Source organism: Scatophagus argus, chromosome 21, assembly GCF_020382885.2.
Source record: "Scatophagus argus isolate fScaArg1 chromosome 21, fScaArg1.pri, whole genome shotgun sequence".
In the NCBI taxonomy this organism is placed as follows: domain Eukaryota; kingdom Metazoa; phylum Chordata; class Actinopteri; family Scatophagidae; genus Scatophagus; species Scatophagus argus.
Window position 1 is genome coordinate 18,027,955 of NC_058513.1, and position 20,027 is coordinate 18,047,981.

The 20,027-nt window shown below is 43.0% G+C and overlaps 1 protein-coding gene across 1 annotated transcript; it reads left to right on the plus strand.

Annotated features, from left to right (window-relative positions):
• The first annotated feature begins 9,836 nt into the window (after positions 1-9,836).
• Positions 9,837-19,709, plus strand: LOC124052391 (protein FAM171A2). The gene is made up of 8 exons (XM_046376583.1): positions 9,837-10,195; positions 13,457-13,684; positions 13,861-13,953; positions 14,420-14,578; positions 14,913-15,092; positions 15,247-15,360; positions 15,527-15,653; positions 15,856-19,709. Exons 1-8 carry the CDS (start codon positions 10,099-10,101, stop codon positions 17,345-17,347), a joined length of 2,490 nt encoding a protein of 829 aa, XP_046232539.1. The 5' UTR covers positions 9,837-10,098; the 3' UTR covers positions 17,348-19,709.
• The last annotated feature ends 318 nt before the right edge of the window (positions 19,710-20,027 follow it).

Genomic DNA, 20,027 nt, shown 5'->3' on the forward strand with positions numbered 1-20,027 from the left:
TTCATTAAAACATTGTGGGAAAATAAACATGAGATGGAGGGAAGAAGCAGAGAGAAACATGAGAGGATGACCTGCTTTTCCTCCAGAAGTCCTCAGTGGAAAAGAAAAAAACTGGCTGATGTTTGAGCCAAAGTGGTTTCGTCTTACTTTTCCCTTGAATGTGTGTGTGTGTGTGTTACAGAGTGTGTAGCTGCTCCAGGTGTGTGTAATACTCACAAACTGCATGTCTCTCTATTTTCATTTTTTCATTTTTAATTTGAGGACGAAGGAGCTCCGCCTGTTGATTTTCTGATCTCTCCTTTTTAATTTGCTGTTCATGCAGACGCATCACTTCCTGTTTCCAGACGTGTTTTCTAATGTGCTGGCATGAAGCGAATGTTTAATTCAGCACACATGTAGTTCGATAGCTCACCAGGTGCAGCTGCTGCTTTCTGTACCCCTTCAGCGTGATTCTCCCAAGGTTTAATAAATCCTGACGTTTATAAAGGAGAACGATTATTAGGGAAAATGAAGTTGGCTGAAAAAGGAGGAAGTCAGAGAGATCACGTGATGAAGAGATGATTTTCAGACCATGAAGATGTCTGAAAAGTGAATACAAATGTGCCCAAAGAGATGAGCAGCGATGGAGTGTAAGTACAGTTACTGAAGTACTGCACTTCTGTACTTTTCTATGTGACGTGTGTTTCATTTTTTACTTCCCTAAACGCACCTGACAGCTTTAGTCACAAATTTCACGAGAGACTAAAGCAAATTATTCTAAAGCAAATTAAACTGAACACCTCTGAGGTCTAACAACATTGTCGAGTCGAGCCTTATTTAAAAGAATTAAAAGTGAGCTCTGCCTTAACCAACTCCAGCAGTAAAATCCTGCTCTCACATTGACGCATTTAAATACACTTTGCAGCATTTTCAGTGGGGGTTATAATGGAGTATTTTTACCGTGTGGTACTTCTAAACACATTCTGCGCCACTGGGAATGTGATCCACAGCTTTTGTTCTTCAGGTTGAGAGCAGACACGTTCATCTTGGTCCTTTGTGCCGTTTGATAAACACACCCTGTGAACTTTGTCTTGGCAAAGCCACAAACTGCTGTGTAGTTCGATCTGCGTTTCGTCCAGTAACTAACAATCTTCCAGGCTAGAAGAACCACAGCCATCATTAAGCTCAGTGTAACGTTACAGCAGGTGAATTTCAGCATGTGTAGGCCATCACACACGCACCAACACACACAGCAGGGGGTCTGAAACTCAAAGCCTGGAGCTGATTTTATCTCCCTGCATAGCTTTCAGCTTTCAGCAAACCGAAGCCACGCTGTGATAACCACGGCCTGCCTGGAGATGAGACGTGCTGATAGCGGAGGCGTGCACCTCGTTTCACATGATGACATGCTTAATCTCATGAGGCATGAGGTACGATCACACCGACAAGTGCACTATGACAAAGGTCATTTCGCTGCAGGAAGTGGCTTCTCCAGCTCTCCTCTGCCCCCTGCTGGCGTGTTATTCCCCCTGTAAGCTGCTTGGCAAGTGGAGTCCCAACACTGCAGCACCTTCAGCAGCGTCCTCAGATCTTCACTCACGGTGCGAAAGGCCAAAAAAGAGACAGAAGAAACTCTGTCCTGCCCCCACACGTCTGGCACTCATGTTTGTTCAAACAGATTATCTCCCACCTGCAACAACAGGTAGATTAAAAAAGACATTCTGAGGAAGAAAGTTTGTTTAAGTCTTGGCTTCTGGGTCAGTTGGTTTGACATTTAATGTGTAGACGGTTAGCAAAAGTTGAACCATGAACAGAAATTCACTGCAGCATCACAAGCCTGCTTTAGTGGGCAACATTTTACACTTAACTACCGGTCCTGAGTATACCTGTGTCGCTCTGTGGTGCATCATGGGAGTCAGAGTCTGTGACTGAACGAGCTCCTGTAGCCGATCAGCACATTGTGGAGAGGGTGAGAGGGAAAGTCCAGTATAGTTCTTATTTTGGACAACATCCTCCTCTCAGACACCACTGTCAGAGAGTCCAGTTCCTCTCCCACAACATGGCTGGCCTTCTTAATGATTCTGTTGAGTCTGTTGGTGTCCCTCACCCTCAGGCAGCTGCCCCAGCAGGCAACAGCATATGTGATGGCACTGGACACCACCGACTCATAGAACATCCTCAGCATCGTCCTGCAGATGTTGAAGGACCTCAGCCACCTCAGAAAGTAGAGGCGGCTCTGGCCCTTTCTGTAGACCATGTCCATGTTCTTGCACCAGTCTAGTTTGTGGTCTAAGTACACAGTGTCCCCTTTGATGTTGATAGGGGTCACTGGAGCCTTAGTCCTCCTCAGGTCCACCACCAGTTCCTTGGTCTTTGTCACATGGAGCTGTAGGTGGCTCCATGTGACAAAGTTGTCCACTACTGTCCTGTACTCTCTCTCATCCCCCCCAGTAATACACCCAACCACTGCAGAGTCATCAGAAAATTTCTGAAGATGGCAGGACTCTGTGCAGTGCGTAAAGTCTGTGGTGTAAACGGTGAAGAGGAAGGGAGAGAGGACAGTCCCCTGTGGAGCTCCAGTGTAAAAGAGCATTTCTGTTGTGTATATATGGAGAAATGTGTGTGTTAGCAGTTACCAGTTTCATGTAGAAAGGAAAGGAAAGGAAAGGAAAGTGACATATCTTGTCATTGGAGGGAACTCACTCCAACGAAATTTGTTCTCTGCATTTAACCCACCCAAGTGACGTGCACACACACACACAGCAAACCCGGGGCAGTGGGCGACCGCGTGCAGCACCCGGGGAGCAGTGGGGGTTAGGTACCTTGCTCAAGGGTACCTCAGCCATGGACACCGGGACGGGGAATCGAACCAGCGATCCACCGGTTACGGGTCCGACACCCTAACCGCTGATCCACGACTGCCCCCACGACGAACGACCGAACGCTATCGATGCTAACATCTAGTTATTTATATACAGACGCAAACAGCATTTTGTCTCACATCTGATTTCATATCTTCAGTCTAAACTGGTCATACGTTAGCAAGCTAATGTTAGCTTTGTCCGTTAGCTACACTGGACACTTAATGGGTGGGAATATTTCGTGACATTTGTGGTACGTCTGAATGTTTGAAAGTGTTTGACAAAGTGTTGTAGTTGTGGTTTGTTTTGTCACTTTGCAGTCAATTCGAATCGAGATGCTAAACTTTTCCAGAATGTAAAAAGCTGTTACTTAATCAGACAAATTGGACAGCCATATTCTTTTGTTCTAGTTCTGTTTTTAATCTTTTAAAAAACACATATTCTTTATTTTTATACTTCTTCATACTTCTTCATACTCTTCATACATACCTTGAATACTTTATTACATGCTGCTCTGTGTTTTTCTCTTTGTACAGAAGCTACTTGATGCTGAATTTCCCTCGGGATCAGTGAAGTATCAATCAATCCATCTTAACAATTTGTTCTAATCACATTTTATCTGAGTCTGAATTAGCCACATGTCACATGTGCCTCCGCGTTACTTATGTTTGGACCAAGTTATTTATTGATCAGCGACTAACTGGAGTGACATATCACTTTGATTTTACACTTGTTAACTTCCATTTCGGTAACGTGCAACATTTTCTCATGAAATTTTGCATGTTGTGTGTGTGTCCATCTTTTGCTTTGTGGCTGCTCAGATTTAACTTCTGTGCTCCGGTGTCCGGCGTGAGTCCGCGGATCATCTCAGTTCATTTTCTCATGAACTCTCCCACAGTTTATCTCGTGCTCTTGGCCTCATGACCAACATATGAATCATCTGCTGCAGACAGCAGTTTGGCCTTCAGATGGGCCTTCGTTCTGCACACATTTGATTCGATCTGAAAAGAGACAGTTGTGTTCCCTGCACTTGCCAGAGCGCCCGACCCTGCACAGAGCTGTAATCAAATCCACCTGGCCTGAAAACAGGGTTGTTCTAAAGCGACGTAAAGACGTCTGACTCAGGACTAAGATTCAAACCCCTGGAGCCATTGATTTTTCATTAAGCAAATTATTTGGTGGAATAGAACAAAATAATTTACATTAATCACTGCTAATGCACATTCTTAGCAATGTTAAGAGCTCCCTGCAGAGGAAGTTTGGACTGGAAGCAAACAACATGACAAAATAATGGTGACACTTAACTACATCTTTAAGATGTACAGTCAGTGATTACACTCCCACAGCAGAAACAGACTCACACTCATTAACAGAACCAGTCAGCTCATACAATGACGGAGTTTAGAAGTTTAAAATGTCGCAGGTGATGTATTTAATGACATTTAAACAATGACCTTATAAATCCCTGCACAACTGTATATATTTTGTACTGTAAATATAAGCTTGTATCTTGCTCTTTATTTTCATTTTTTATTTTCTTATATATCTTTTTTTTTTAAAAAAAAAACAAAAAACAAAAAACCTTTTCTGTACTTTCTGCACTGTTTTGTGCTGCTGGCTGCTGTAAAGACCAAATTTCCTCCATCGGGGATCAATAAAGTCTCATCTTATCTTATCCTATCTTATCTTAATATTGTTGTCTGGACGACCCGCCGCTCACCCTGAGCCACAGCCGCCCCACAGGGTGGAGGAGGAAGGAGTGAGAGAGACTGGGGGAGTTAGGAATGTGGGAGGGAGCTGGAGGGAGGAATGGTGGGAAGGTGGAAAGAGGAAGGGGTGATGGAGACAGAGGGTGAAGGGAGGGTGGAGACAGGATGGGCAAAAGAAGAAGGAACTACTGTTGATCGACCTGAGCCAAACAACCAGCAACCTCCTTTTTTTTTCCAAATATTTTTATTGGGAAAAATACAACACAATACTTCCAATCACAGAAATACAATTCACCCCCCTCCCTTTTTTTGAACATATATGCATATGTACATGGTCACATATACACATGTAAAAACAACAATAACTAACAACAAAACAAAACAAAACAAAACAAAAACACTCTGATAAGAATGTAAAAGAAAATAATTAAATTAAATTACAGAGTACCATGTAGTAAACAATAAACAACCCCCTGCCCACGCCAGGCACACATTCAATTGGGTAGTACCTCTAAATTAGTGAAATAGGAAATAATAGGTTGTCATTTGTGGAAACATGTATTTAATTTTCTCAAGTTTAAAAAAAAAAGACATGATGTCTTTGAGCCACCGGGAGACAGAAGGATATTTAGCAGACAATAATAAGGACACGTATTAGGAACGTCTTGCCAGTAAGGATCTGAAAGCTATAATGTGCTTTTGTATAGAGTTAAGTGCAAGTGCAAATGAGGGGTCAGGAGTCCCAAATATGGCAATCAGAGGGCAAAGATGGAGATTTACCCCAAGAACAGTGGACATGATAGTAAAATAACCCGCCCAGACACTAGAAAGAAAAAAACATGTGGTTAAGGTGACAAGGAGAGCCATGGCATTTGTCATCATTTATTATTTGTCTTCCACTTCCGGATACAGTTCAGATAGTCTACACTTAGAGAAATGAGCCTCGTACAAGACCTTAAATTGAACAAGTCCAAGATGAGCACAAGAGGTGGTAGATAGTATCCTCTCTATGGCCTGTTCCCAGGGCTCCTCATGTATTTGTATTTCCAGTTCCCTTTCCCATGTACACTTAATTTTAGCATTTGAGTGGTTTGCTAAAAACCAAGATAAAGTCATAGAACTTTGATATGATTCCTCTGTGATGAGGAACAAATGAAGGCATGGTTTCCCACCGCTGTTCTGGAGGTAGAGAGGGGAAATTAGGGAAACACAAAATTGTGAGTTTGAAGATAACGAAACAGATGAGTAACAGGGAGGCCATAGCAAGATGACAAACTGGCAAAACTGTCAAAGACGCCATCTAAATATTTGAACTGTGTAATACCCTTCTCACACCACACTGAGAATGTCGAGTCCGAAAGTGATGGAGGAAATAAATGGTTGTTATTTAAAGGACCCAAGGAAGATGCAACTACAAATTTAAAGTGACGTCTAAATTGATACCAGATCTTGAGTGTGTTTAGAACCATTTGATTATCAGTATATAGAGAGAGTTTTGTAGGTGAAGAAGTTTCTGCAGGATGAGGATCCGAGAGATTTTAACCAATAGCATAATTTATGGATGTGAGCAGCCCAATAGTAGGTTAGAAAATCAGACAATGCATCTGCATGCATGCATTTCTGCAGTAAAGTTTTACAACCCCTATGTGATTTCCCACCCCAAATAAAAGAACAAATAATCTTATCCAGTGAGTCAGAAAAATGTTTCAGCAGAAAAAGAGCAAATGACTGGAATAAAAATAGAAATTTTGGTAAAATATTCATTTTAACAACATTGATCTTGCTGATTAATGAAACAGGGAGGTTACCCCATCTTTGAATATCAGATGTAATCTTTGAGATAAAGGAAGTGAAATTAGCAGACGCAAAGCTAGATGAAGAAGGAGCCACGTTAATACCTGAGTATTTAAACCCAAATGGACTAAATTAAAAATGTAAATCTGACTGTTGAAGATGACATGCTGCAGTATTAATGGGAAAACACTCACTTTTCCCCAAATTTAAGATTCCTTTGAATAAAGGGGATGATCTTAATGTAATAGACAGAGGCTCAATACTGATGGCAAAACAACTATGGCGACTCCCACGTCCAAGGGTAAACTAATCAGAATAAACATCATTAGTATGGACGCTGGCCTTAGGGGACCAATAAAGGAGGCGAAGCCAAGAAATAAATTTATCACCAAATCCAAATTTCTTTAAAACTGCAAACGTAAAGTACTCCCACTCTGCCCTATCGAATGCCTTTTCAGCATCTAAAGAAATTACAAGTTCAGGAGGAGAGTGTGATTTTAGTTAATCTACATACTGAACTGAGAATGCCACACATCCTGAATTCGACATCCACTCGTGAATATCTTTTCCAGAGGAGTTTCCTTTCTCACTTCTCAAGTTTTGTTCCTTGGATTGGGTAACTGAAAGAACTGAAGGAATCTTGTTGTCTGAATTTCATCAGTCCAACTTGAATACCTTGAAAATGCTTTGAGAGGATTCAGACAGATTCAAAGTACAAATTAAATTCAGTGCTATAAATTTCGTGGGATTTAATTGTCTGTATTAAGTTTCCAGTTGGGATTAGGTTGACAAGTGTTGGCCACGTTTTAGTTGTCTCTTTTGAAAAACTTTGTTTGAAACAGGCCTTTAGCACAACAATCTCCTCCTGAACTGTATATTCTATTAATGAAATCAGCTCAAATGTCAAACAGGAGAAAATTCTGCTGAACTGCTGTCCGTTTTTTTCCAAGAGACGTTTGCAGTTGTCTGTTGGTCTTTAATTCAAGCCACGTTTCTGCCGCTTGTTGCCCAACATGAGGAGCTTTCTGGAACATCAGATGAGAATATCTGCAAACTGAAGCAGTAGGAGTCATGTGGAGTGGCCTGCTGGAGAACAACGGCCGATTGTCTGGGAGGAAGCAGATTCTAACATCTCCATCCTCCCCCTCTGCTGATTCAAGGTCACTTCCTGGAGTGCAGCTGAATGTCATCTGCAGACATCACTTTGATTTGGGGTTTGAAAGTCAAAAAGTCGAGACGTTTATTCCTGTGCAGATATGTCAATGTTTCAGTCTAATTTAATATGTTTCAGCATGCAGCTGGCTGATTTCCAAAGTCAGTCCTTATGATGCCATTAAAAAGACATTAAAAAGATAAGAAAGCTGAAATTAGTTTTCCTCACAACGACTTGAAGGTAATGAGAGTTTGTGTCTGACCCCAGTTTGACTTTGAGCAGATGTTCATAAAAAACATTTTCAGAAAGATCTCAGATCTGATTTGATGGCTCAGCTTTCTGATTTTATTTATGGTTTTTTTGTTTTAAACTCATTGCTGGCAGTGTGATTGAGCTCCACACCTTCGGCTGCATTTCCTGCTTACCTGTCCACCTGCTTACCTGTGTTACCTGCTTAACTTTAGTTGTGTCAGGAGCGTAGCAGCTGAACTACCTCAGCATCTACTGGATGTTTTGTACTGACATTCGTGTTCCCCAGAAGATGAATCCTCGTGACTTTGGTGATGCTCTGACTTTCCAATAGCATTTGAGATCCTTTGAGCTAAATGCGAAATAGTTGTGTTAGAAATGCTAACCGACTGCTATATATGTTGTGTTTATTTTCATCTTTGCATTTGAGCTTAGCCAGATGTTTTTACACTTTTAGTTTTAGTCATCTTTAAAGAAGCTCCATCACAGCCACACAGGCAGCAGGTTGGATTTCTTTAATGAATATGAAATTCCAGAAACTTGAGTGCACAAGTGCACAGCCTTTTTTTTTTTTTTTTAGCTATAAATCCACAAACACCTCACCCCACTGCCAGGAATGAAATACTTGTGCATATGAGTTTTTAATTAAATAATAAAAAATGATAAATTTGGGTAGCAGCTGCAAAGAAATGTGGATCGTCTGGAGTCCAGCTCTGATGTGAGTAACAGACCGAGAAGCTCAACGTCTTCAGCCACCAAAACACCTACAAGAGTTTATCTTCCTATCTGATCATTTGAGTGCATCATCTGAACGCATTTTTTTTTTATTTAGTTTTAAGATCACACTCTATCACAGGAAGGCATGAAATTATTCTCAAAGTAATGAAGAGACTCAACCACCCAAAAAAACTGAATTAAAGAGAAAGTAAAACTAAAATCTGGCACCTTGAAGCTGACTGTCACAGTATTTTGTATTGTTGTATTTCTGCTTTTATGTGAGTAAAAGTGCTGACTGTATCATAATATTGGATTATTGTCATTGATACATTATGCAGCTTAATATATTTTTGTATATTAAACAGGAATCTGAAAAATGTGGTGGAGGATAAAGTAAAATATGTCCCACTGAAATGTAGAGTGGAAATAAGTCAGAACAGATCAATAAATAAAACCTCTGGTACCCCGGTGGTATTTCGGATGTCATTTATATAGTTAAATGTCAATTATGTTGTCGGTAAACCTTATTTTTACACATAAAGATCTAAATGTTGCTTCAGTTTGAGTTCCTCGCTGCCAGGAAAAGAATAAGTTCAGGAAAAACCAAACACTTAATCACCTTCTTTGGTTTTGTGAGCTTACGGTTGTCAAGCTGAAATATTCTGAATACGAAAATACTGCGACACGTGTGTAGAATACACAAACCAAGTCACATCAGCTCACTGTTCATCAACAACGTCAACAACAACCCAACAAAATATCGTGTTACTATTTTGAAGTACATTTTCCTGGTAACACGTCTTTAATGAATTTCAAAGCTGGAACTTTTATCTGTGATTGTGTATTTTGTTACTTTTACTCACAATATTTGAATATCTCACCACAGATCAAATGCTCTGTAGTACAGCTGTCAAATAAATGGAGGTGCAAAAACCCTGAAGGGGAAAATGAACTGAAATGGAAAAATAAGCTCAAGTACCTCAGAATTGTACTTGCACACAGTACTTGAGTAAATGTACTTTGCAGCAGCTACAATGCACTCATTAAAACACCTCAGATTCTATGAATGGACTGTGCAGACGTACATAGCACAAGTACACAAATCGACATAAAGACAAAACGTATATTATGCACAATATGTGTGCATAGCGTGTAATAAACGCACACAATGCAGAAATAACACAAACAAATAAAATAAACACATAAACACAAAACAATAGGCAGATGTGCGAAAGAAACTCCTTTACTTTACTTTATTTGACGCACTTTTGTACGCGAGTGAAAATTTAGATGCATGACTTTTACTCGTAACAGAGTACTTGTACACTGTAGTGCTGCTGTTGGTCTCCGCGCGCGCGCCCAAACGTGTTGGAGCGAGTCGCGTGCTGTGCGCGCTCGGAGCGCGGCTGTGCGGACTGAGAGTCGCTGTTCCTCCCGACAGCAGCAGAGGGAAACGTTGGACTCCTTTTCCCTCCGCCTCAGACAATAAAAACAAGGCGAAGCCCCCGCACAGACGGCAGCATCTCCATTCAGAGCCCGGCATCCGCGCTGTGTGCGAGCAGTGAGCGGCTCTCAGACGGCCGGGAGGACATGGACACAAGGCCGCCGAGCTGGGACTAGAGATGTAGCTGCAAGGATGCCGGACAACTGCATCTGTCGTCTGCTCCTGTTCGCGTCGATCTGCGCGGTTTGGGAGGCGCTGGCCAAATCTCTTCCAGATCAGGGAGCATTTGGTAAGCTCGCCTAACGGGGGGATGCAGCACAATGAGCAGATGGGAGTGGTTGCATTTTTATGGCTTTTGTCGACAAACGGTCGCTCTGATCTCATGCTGCCCGAGAGGAGGTGGCTTTTAGAGGATTGTTTTCAGCCTGTATCGCCTCGAAAGCGTCGGGTTGCTGTTCGTTATTACCCGAGAGGTGGTGTGACACGCAGGGAGGGCCACGCTGGTCTTATTGTGCTCCGGTGCAGGACAGAATCTGATCTGAGTGCAGATTGTGTTCGGCCTTAAGTGTGCCAGGCCTTCGTGTGTGTGTGTGTGTGTGTGTGTGTGCGCGCTTTGCACAGTCATGACAGTGAGGACAGGATGGCCTCAGGACCAGAACACGTCAGTCACTGAACCAGCACACACACACACACACACACACACAGAAGAGAAACAAACATCTCCTGTTAAATACTGAAGCTACGGCAGCCTTCAAGCCCCGCCGTTATGTAACTTCATTGCATTATGAATGCTTCACGCTATTTTAAACTGTGCTGGGTGGTAACTTGTACTGCATTTACTCGAGTACAGTGTTGAGGTACTTGTACTGTTTATTTACCCTGCTTTGTAGTTGTGCTGTGGTACATTTTCAAAGGGTCACTACATGTACCTGACAGCTGCTGCAGGTTAACATTTTAAACTTAGCCTTAACCAAACTTAGCCTACCACCAACAAATACATTGTGAAGTACTGTAGATTAAAGTACTCAACAATAAGAAGTCGTGGTGATCAAATGATTTAAATTCTGCTCACAAGCTGCAGCATTATTAATAAATATAACACTGATATAATAATAAAACTGACTGAGCCCTCACTTTTGGTGCTTTGTGTACTGTGCTTACAGCTGCAGGACTTTCACTTGTAATGGAGTATTTTTACATCTTCTTTTACTTTTACTTTACAGATGAACATTTTACAAAGATCGGCTTTTAAAATGTGATCTGTATTCCTGAAATTAGCGTCGCCACTACAATATGAACACGCTGCTCACACATTAACACTTCAGTATTAACCGCCGACAAATATTAAGATGGCCGACGCGTCCTCACAGTGAAGCCAGAATATCCCAGCGCGGCCATCTTGTTCTGGTGATGTCATTTGGAGCCAAAGTCTGTGCAGTAGTGATTGGGAGGTGGAGCCACGGACTCGAGTTCCTGCCCACACATCCATCTGACCCAATCAGGAGCAGCGTTCAGCCGTCAATCATGATGTTTCAGCCCCTTTTTTATAGCATCAAATAACTCATTAAAAGCACTTCTACCACTTTTGGGGAGCTCTCATTACCATCTAATATTAGTGATGGGGTCTAGGTTTTGGTATGAGTCGTTTTACTTTTGATACTCAAAGTACATTTTGCTACTAATAGTTGCCTTATATAATATAATAAGTTTCAGACTTCTACTGGCAATCAAGTATTTCTACATTGTGGTATTGTTACTTTACTTAAGTCAAGGCTCTTCCAACACTGACTACGGAGCAGTTTTTGGACCTCTTCATGTTCTTGAAACTAATTTAGGTGAAACAGTAATCACTTTTGCTCCCCAGCTGCTTCTGGACTGATTGAACCGTTAGTTAAATGACACCTCGGGTGTGTTGTGGGATGGCTCAGCACCTCTTTAAACCTGCTGCAATTCACAGGATGTTGTGAAGCAGTTATCGTCAAAAGAAATCTGCCCCCCAGCAGGACATTTGTGTTTTACAGCTTAATCAGTTTGCAACTGTTCTGGTAATCAATGAATCATTAAAGTCGTTTTTTTAAAAACGAAGGCCAAAGATTGACGACTTCCAGGCGGTCAGAGGTGAATATGTGCTGGTTTTCTGTGATAGTGGGCTGAATTTAGGGGGCCACTTTTAGTTCTGGGAAACATTTCAGTCTTTGCTGACATTTTTTAAACCAAATCAAAATCATCTGATGGTTGTGGTAGTTAAAAGACCCTTTAATGTTTTTAAAAAAGGGAAAAACTTTCGAGCTAAATGACTAAATTCTCACAAAACATCAGATTTCGTCTTAATTTAAGTGACGCAGATTAATCTCGCCTGAAGAAGTGGGTCCACTGAGTTTTTGGAGGCTTCACTCAGCTGAACTTGAATTCAAGTCCTTGGAGCGAGTGAAAATTCCCAGACCCTCGCTGTGACACCGTGACTCTCAGTGTTTCTGTCAAAGAGCTGCTTCAAGTGTTCCACAGACGGAGGAAATCCTCTCCACACACACAAGGGAGCCTTTATTGAACCAATTACAGTAATGGACGACAGCGTTTACACACACACACATACATGCTCGTTTTATCTGAATGCAGCCATTAGTGAGACGTTGAGAAGCGACCTGAGGCCTGCAGGGTTTCGCAGGGCGACAGCTCACAGTGCCACAGGCAGCCGAGCCGAACAACGAGCCGGCCAGCTTTTGGAGAGTCAGCGTGTATCCATGGAAACATCCCCGGCGTGACCCACATCCGCGCTGTCCAAGAGGCAAGACGAGAAACAAAATGTTCTGGGGCTGAGAAACACGGGAGGATGAAGCCATGGATTTATGATGGGTGTGTCTGTGATGACAGCACCACTGGGGCCGATTTGTGTGCAGCAGAAGGTCTGGGAGACGTGAAGCAAACGCTGACCTCCATGTTGCTTTCTACCTCGCGGTGTCAGACCAGGTTGACACAGTGTGGGATCAGCTGCTTGTTGTTTCATGCTAACTTCCTGTCACTTTTGGGGGTCATGTTAGACCAGATCATTACGCTGTTGCGTAACAATGTTGTGTAATTACTGCTTTAATACTACAGTGTAACCTGACTGATCGAGTACATCATAAAGCTCTACTTTTAAGTGGAATTAGATGACAGAAGGCAAATACAGACAATTAGCCAAAAATTAAACTAGAGACAAAGTTGATTGTCTCAGTTTTATATCCGTTTATATCCAAGCAAATATGCATTCATTTTTCATTTAATATTGAAAACTTCGATGAATTCATGTTGTTGAATTGCATTCTTGTCTATAAACATATTTCTTGAATGTTGAATTATTCAAGTTACTTCAGTTCAAAACTCAAAAAGTAGCAAATACTGTTTAAGAATATAAAACCAATGCATTTATTTAAAAAAAACTTTAAATGAATAATCAATCATTTAAATTTTTGCAGAATAATTTTTTTTCTCCTCACAAATGGATTTTTTATTTCAACTCTACATTAAATTACGTCACATTAGATTACTCTCTGTCGTTCTGCTCTCACAGAGGTGCAAATAAAAGTCCAGGTGTTCGACAACAGCGACCTGTCACCGTTGGCGGACGCTCAGGTCAAAGTCCACGGCAATCAGACCATCTTGGCGTCCAGCAAGGCCGGCAGCGATGGCGTCCTGAGAGTCAGTTTCCTGTACCGCACAGGAACGTGGGTCATCATCACAGCCTCCAAACAGGACTACGTCACCAACTCTGTGCCCTGGCACTCCAGCCGCATCCCCTGTAAGTCACCCGGGAAGAAAATACAGTTGATTAAGCATGAAGAGCAACCGTCTGCTGACTGTATCAAGCAGCTAAGTTGTGACGATGTTGTACTTTGGTCTGGTGTGACGGTGAAACATCCTCGTTAAACTTGCAGAAACGTTGTCTCTGTGTTGTCTGCTGTGTCTCTTTTTTAGTGTACGCATCAGTCAGTTTGTACCTCCTCGTTCAGAGGCCAGGAACTCTTATTCTGTACGATGACGTCCTGCAGGTGTTGTCTGGGTCACCAGGTAAAGAAAATAACACATTTTCTCTGAAGAAACCAGGATATTTGACAATAAGGCACCCGTGCTCTCTTTTCCTGTCATACCTTGAATTTATGAAGGATAATTGGCTAGGATCCAAGGTAGTGATATTCCTATTTTGGTCACATGGGAAACTCAGTTCAACAACAATTAAATTCTGCCATCTCATCTTAAATTCGTCTGTCTCCAGCAGTAACATCCCTCCCCTCTCCACCACATCTGTTCAGGCCTCCACTGCTTCACATTTAGATGATGCTGTTATTTGCTGCCACTGTCACCATAGCAACAGCTGCAGCAGTTATTTATTTATTTATTTATTTTTACCAACACAGCTCAGACACAACCACCTCATATCTGTAACTAAAATGCCACGAGAGGTTAAAATGAGATATTACACATGGTGGTTGTAGGATTTACAGACTTGGGGGTGTGTGTGATTGCTTCTCTGCAGGAGCTCGTAACCAGCCGCTGGTGCAGCTCCAGAGGAAGTCCCTTCAGCTGCCGCCCAACTCCAACTACACGGCGCTGTCTGCTGCGCTGACCACAGCCAGGACTCAGTACGAGATCGGAGGTTTCCCGTTTCTCCTGGGCCAGGAGAGCAACAGCTCAGGTCGGCGTTTGTCTCAGGAATCAAAATGATCTACTGTATGGCCAAAAGTATGCAGACACACACTTCTGTGTACTGAACTGGGACATCTGGGGCTGTTTTTCCTGATTAGGTTGAGGCGCCTTTGTTTTTTTGAAGCCAGATCTGAATCAGAATCAGAATCAGGATTCCTTTATTTATCCCCGAGAGGAAATTCTGTAAATGTTGGGAGCGTCTGGGACAGGCTGCACACGTATCGACACATGCGCACTGATCCATAAAGATCTGGTTTTGTTGAGGAAGAATCTGAGCCATATTTCATCATTGCTGAAGCTGATGTCAGACTTTTCCTCTTCAGGTGCAGAAACGGGATGGACAGACTTGACAGCTTTGGCTGTGGTCAGCATTCAGCTGTTTGACAAAGATGGCAGTGCAATCCAGGTCTCAGATCCAATCCACATCTCTGTGCCACTGCCATCCGACACCCGCAACAGGATGGCCACAAGTGTACCTGCTTGGCTGTATCAGCCTAAGACGGGTAAGGGAAACATGGATTATCGCATGTGCTACAGCACTGCTGGGCTCTAGAGTTGGCAGTGCTGTTGTATTTTCTGTCTGAAGTGTTAGATCTTCTTGTGAATGTATTCCGAGTCCCAGCAGCTCATGTAATGACAGCGATAAACATTTTCTAGGACTGTGGGTCAGGAACGGGACGGGCTACATCAAAAAGGACGGCCCACAGTTTGTCTGGAACGTCGTGGTCCCTCAGATGGGATACTGGTTAGCCGCTTTCCCTTCATCTTCAGGTACTCGTCTCACCCTCCGCACTGATGCTCTCTTTGGAGAAATAGCTGCTGAAATTGCTTGCTGTTGTGACAGAAGCATCACATTTATACAATTTTTGACTGAAACCAGTCAATCACATAACAATAAAAAGGTGATTATTATACTTCTTTCTGACTTATCTCACAGGATTGGGTTTGTCTCATCCAGGCTTGAGGGACATCACCACTTACCACACCCTGTTCCTGCTTTCCATCCTGGGCTCGCTGGCCCTGCTGGTTCTCATCCTGCTCTGTGTGCTGCTCTACTACTGCAGGTGTGGGGAGCATAGACGCAGGTCTCAGTTTTAGGTTTCTATCAATAGCAGAAAATGACAGAGCATTAGCAGTGAATTTGGTGGTGATAATTGCTCTATGTGAATGTAGGTTTAATTTCCGACTGTCATTAGATCAGACTTCTCCTGTAACCCCCAGGTGTTTGTTTCATTTCTGACCTTCGGTGTCTGCTTACCTTTTTAGGCGAAAGTGTTTAAAACCTCGTCGGCAGCAAGGGAAACCCCTCACATCCAATCTAAACGGTGCTAAGAGAGACCAGGGTACATCCACTTCACGCCTAAATCTGATCTGTGGAGGCCATGGTGAGTCTGGCCCCTCTAATGACAAATCTGACATGTCCCCATCTCGAGACTACCAGAGTTCAAGGGAGGACTTAACCAAGCATGTTCCAGCTCACATGCTGCGACACGCGAAGGGTAAAAATGCATCAGGTCCGCAGCGGGGTGAAAGCTTCCCCATGAAGGTCACACGTGCCACAGAGACCAACAACCTGGACAACCCTTTGCTGCATGAAGACTACAACCGAAGCTACAGCCCCATGGAGGGCAAAGAGTCTGAATATCTCCGACACCACAATGCCAACGACAATCGAGGATATTCCTCTGATCCCCCATCCCCGCCTCGCTTCCAGGGCTACGTGCCAAGCCAGTCTGACAAACCTCCTGAATATTCAGCAGCAGCTGCGGACAGTCTTGCCAGACCCACTTCCCTCAACACCCAACCAGGTCAGATCATCTTTTGCAGCTCCATTGACCAGATGAAAGACAACATGTACCGGAGCATGGTGCCAACCCTGGTCATCCCAGCTCACTATATGCGCCTGCCCTCAGAGTTTTCTGGTAAAGATGGCAAAGATCAGAAAGATCAAGACAAGGATGGTACACAGATGGGAGGGGGCCAGCAGCATCATCACCACCATTCCCAGAAACAAGGCCAACAGCAGCAAGGTGGATCCCAAGGCGACGACTCTGAGGAGCCGAGCTGGGCGTCCGACTCCTCTGGTGGACCTGTGACCATCCCTGTGCTCTTCAACGATTCCACCATGGCTCAGATGAACGGGGAACTGCAGGCTTTGACTGAGAAGAAGCTACTGGAGCTGGGTGTCAAACAGCACCCGAGGGCGTGGTTCATCTCCCTGGATGGACGTGCTAATGCTCATGTGCGCCACTCCTACATAGATGTTGGGAATGATCTGAGTGGTGGAGGCGGAGGTGGCAGTGGATTCCTAGGTGGTCCCAGCAGCACAGCCCGAGACGTCAACCTTGAACCACCTCTGGAGGCCCAAGAACGCAAGTCAGCAGCCAACCGGAAGGGAAAAGATGAGCGCTGGGGAACAGGAGGACGGAAGGGGCACGTTGTTAGTGGTGGTGGGAAGAGTTACTCCAAGCTGGCCTACCCTGACCACAGCGAGCCCAGCAGCAGCGAAGGACGCCCCGTCTCACCCGAGGAGAACTCCCTCACACCTCTTCTTGATGAGGGTCCATCCTCGCGAGGATCCACCATCCCGAGAAGAGGACGCAGCCGAGTGAATAGCAGCCGCAGCAGCAACAGCGAGAACCGCCGCGACTCGATGACCAGCCCCGAGGACGATCCCGACGACAAAGACGAGAACAAGAAGAGCCCCTGGCAGAAGATTGAAGACAGGCCTCTGATGGTCTTCCACCCCAGGAAGTGAGCTTTTCGAACTTACTGAGCACTGGACCTTCTAATAATCTTCAAAGGGGAAGCTTCCCACATCAAACATGGAAGGAAAGTGGTGGTTTCGCAGAGAGAGATCACAATAAGCACAACCATGCTTCGCTGGTCCATTATCAGGTTGTTGTTTGACCTTTGTGTTCCTGGTGAGGTGCTTTTGCACTTTCTGATTGCTCTCGTAGTCTCACTGTCAGTCAGTCTTACTGGTTTCCACTGAGATGATCTATTGTATCCAGAAACCTGTCCAGTTTATTGTGAACTCTGTCACCTATCACATCACTGAACCATCGTCTGAGCCATTGCATACACTGACTGTGGAAATAGCCATTTTGTAGAGCAAAATATAAGAATAAAGCACTTACTAACAATTTGATAATTGATTGATTGATACCTACCAAGTATTTGGAAGAGGATGACATTTTTTAGGGGACTGATGGGTGTTTAGGCGAATTAGATTTCTTTCCTTGGACTTGGACCATACAAAGGCTGATATTGATGGTAGAAAATGTGCACCTGTGACTCTGATTGATTATTACTGATTATACTGATTACTGATTAAGTTTTTCTTTAAAGCAAAACAGTTTCCCAAAGCTTGAATATGTTGGGAAGTTTAACAGATTTCTCTCAAGCCCCTGTGAACGGATAATGCAACCTATGAAGTCCAATGTGCAACTTGCATTTTGCTCCTTCAGGGATGTTCTGGATTTCCTCTTCCTCCTGTGCTGTGTTCATGTGTTCAGATTACTTATTGAAATAGCAATGATTTAAAATGTTGAGCATCATCTTCGAGTCTGTCATCCTCCCCCTCATTAATTTATCGCAGTGATCTGAAATTCTGCCAAAATTTTGTATTTCAGCCTTTCTCCTGTTGTTGACAAAGACGCTTTCTGTTGTGTAAATAGAATCCCAGACATTTGAAAGACCGTTTGGTATGGAAAGGTTGCATGCATACAGTATGAATGTATGAAATAAACTGAAGGCACCCAAAGCCCCCCACAGTTCTCCTGTGTAGACAACCCCAAATCGCCTAGAAACGTGGGTAAGTCTAAACAGATGCGGCTGAGCAAAAACATCTCTTTACTTGAAGACTTACCTCTTTAGTATTCTACTAAGATCTACTGGGGTTGTTTGTAGACAGGGCCAGTACCACTCCTCTCCTGTAAGTGCCTTCTTTCACAGAGGATCGAGTGATAGGCATGCAGGTCCCTTTTTAATGCAGTTAGATGTCACCTAAACTCAGCTGTCGAGAGGGGCAGTCACGAATAAGCACACTGCATTGTGGTAAGAACAACACGCGTCACTCTGGGGAGCATGCCTGCCAAAACCGGGACTTTTCTTGCGGCTAACGTGTCCTTGAATATCTTAATTTCTTGTATCTATCCTCTTTTTTCACCAAACTTGTAAATGGTATGATGAACTATATGAGATTTTATGTGTATACGATGTGCATGTAACATGTAGAATAGGGTGTTTTTAACGAAACCTTTTTTGAAACGATCCAGGATGTTTGGCACAAAATGTGATGCACTGACGCATTGAGTTGTGTTGCCAAACGAACTTGGTTACATGAAGATACACTGACTTTTCCCTTAATCCAGACCTAACAAAATTCACTTCCGGTCGTAAATGTTTACAACAATAACATACTGACCAACACGCTCACGCTGTTACTAGTATCACCACTGCCTATGACGCATCAGCAACTGTGAACTTAATTCTTTCATCTAGCAGATCCGTGAAAGCTCACCAGTTTAGAAAGCTCGGAGAGGGTAATGTTTCTTGTTTTTGCAAAGTAACAGGTTGATTATGAAGTGAAAAATCTTGAAGGCTGTACAAAAATCATGCTGGCTTGTTGGTCCTTTTCACCATTTGCTTGCTGTTCATACGCCCGTGTCAGTAGCCTACAGTGCAAACTGAAAATGTGATGTAATTCAAAGTCTGAAGAACCGTGAAACGATTCCTACTGACCTGTCGTGTCCTCTGCTGTAAATGTACGTTTTTTGGACCAGATAGACAATTATTATGGGTTGTGCATTCGTGGCTTTCCTTGCTTGTTTTTCTTTTACATGAGAAAATCTGTTTTTTCCTGGTAGATTTTGTGAACTTGTGTTTGGACACCAAGTATTTAGTCACAGCTGGACACGTTAAACCCGGTGAACTGCTTTGCTGGATTTTTGATTTTGAGTACAATACGTGTGAAGGTGAGGAGGATTGAACTGTAGGCCATCATTCTGTGCCGTAAATCATTTAATTGCTTCATAAACCTGGTCAGTTGTTTGTAAACTGTAAATTGATTCTTTCTGTACATGAGACAAAATAGAAATAAATTTGTTCCCACGGTCGCTCAGCATCTGTGACTTTATTTTGATAGAGACAATAGTTATGTGTTGTTACTCAAAATCCACCACATACATGTCTCAGTGTATGTACACACACACACACTAGACATGTATAGTCTTATCGAATATTGGAGCTCTTTCATGTTATATTTGTGAGTGTAGAGCCACATCATATAAGCATATCATAGTTTTTTATGTAAAAAGTAGCTAGTATCTGTAAGTAAATAAACACAATGAAGCAAAATGTAAAATGTTTATGTAGAGGAGTTAGAAGTATGAAGTGGCGTAAAGTGGAAATACTCAAGTAATGTACAAGTGTTC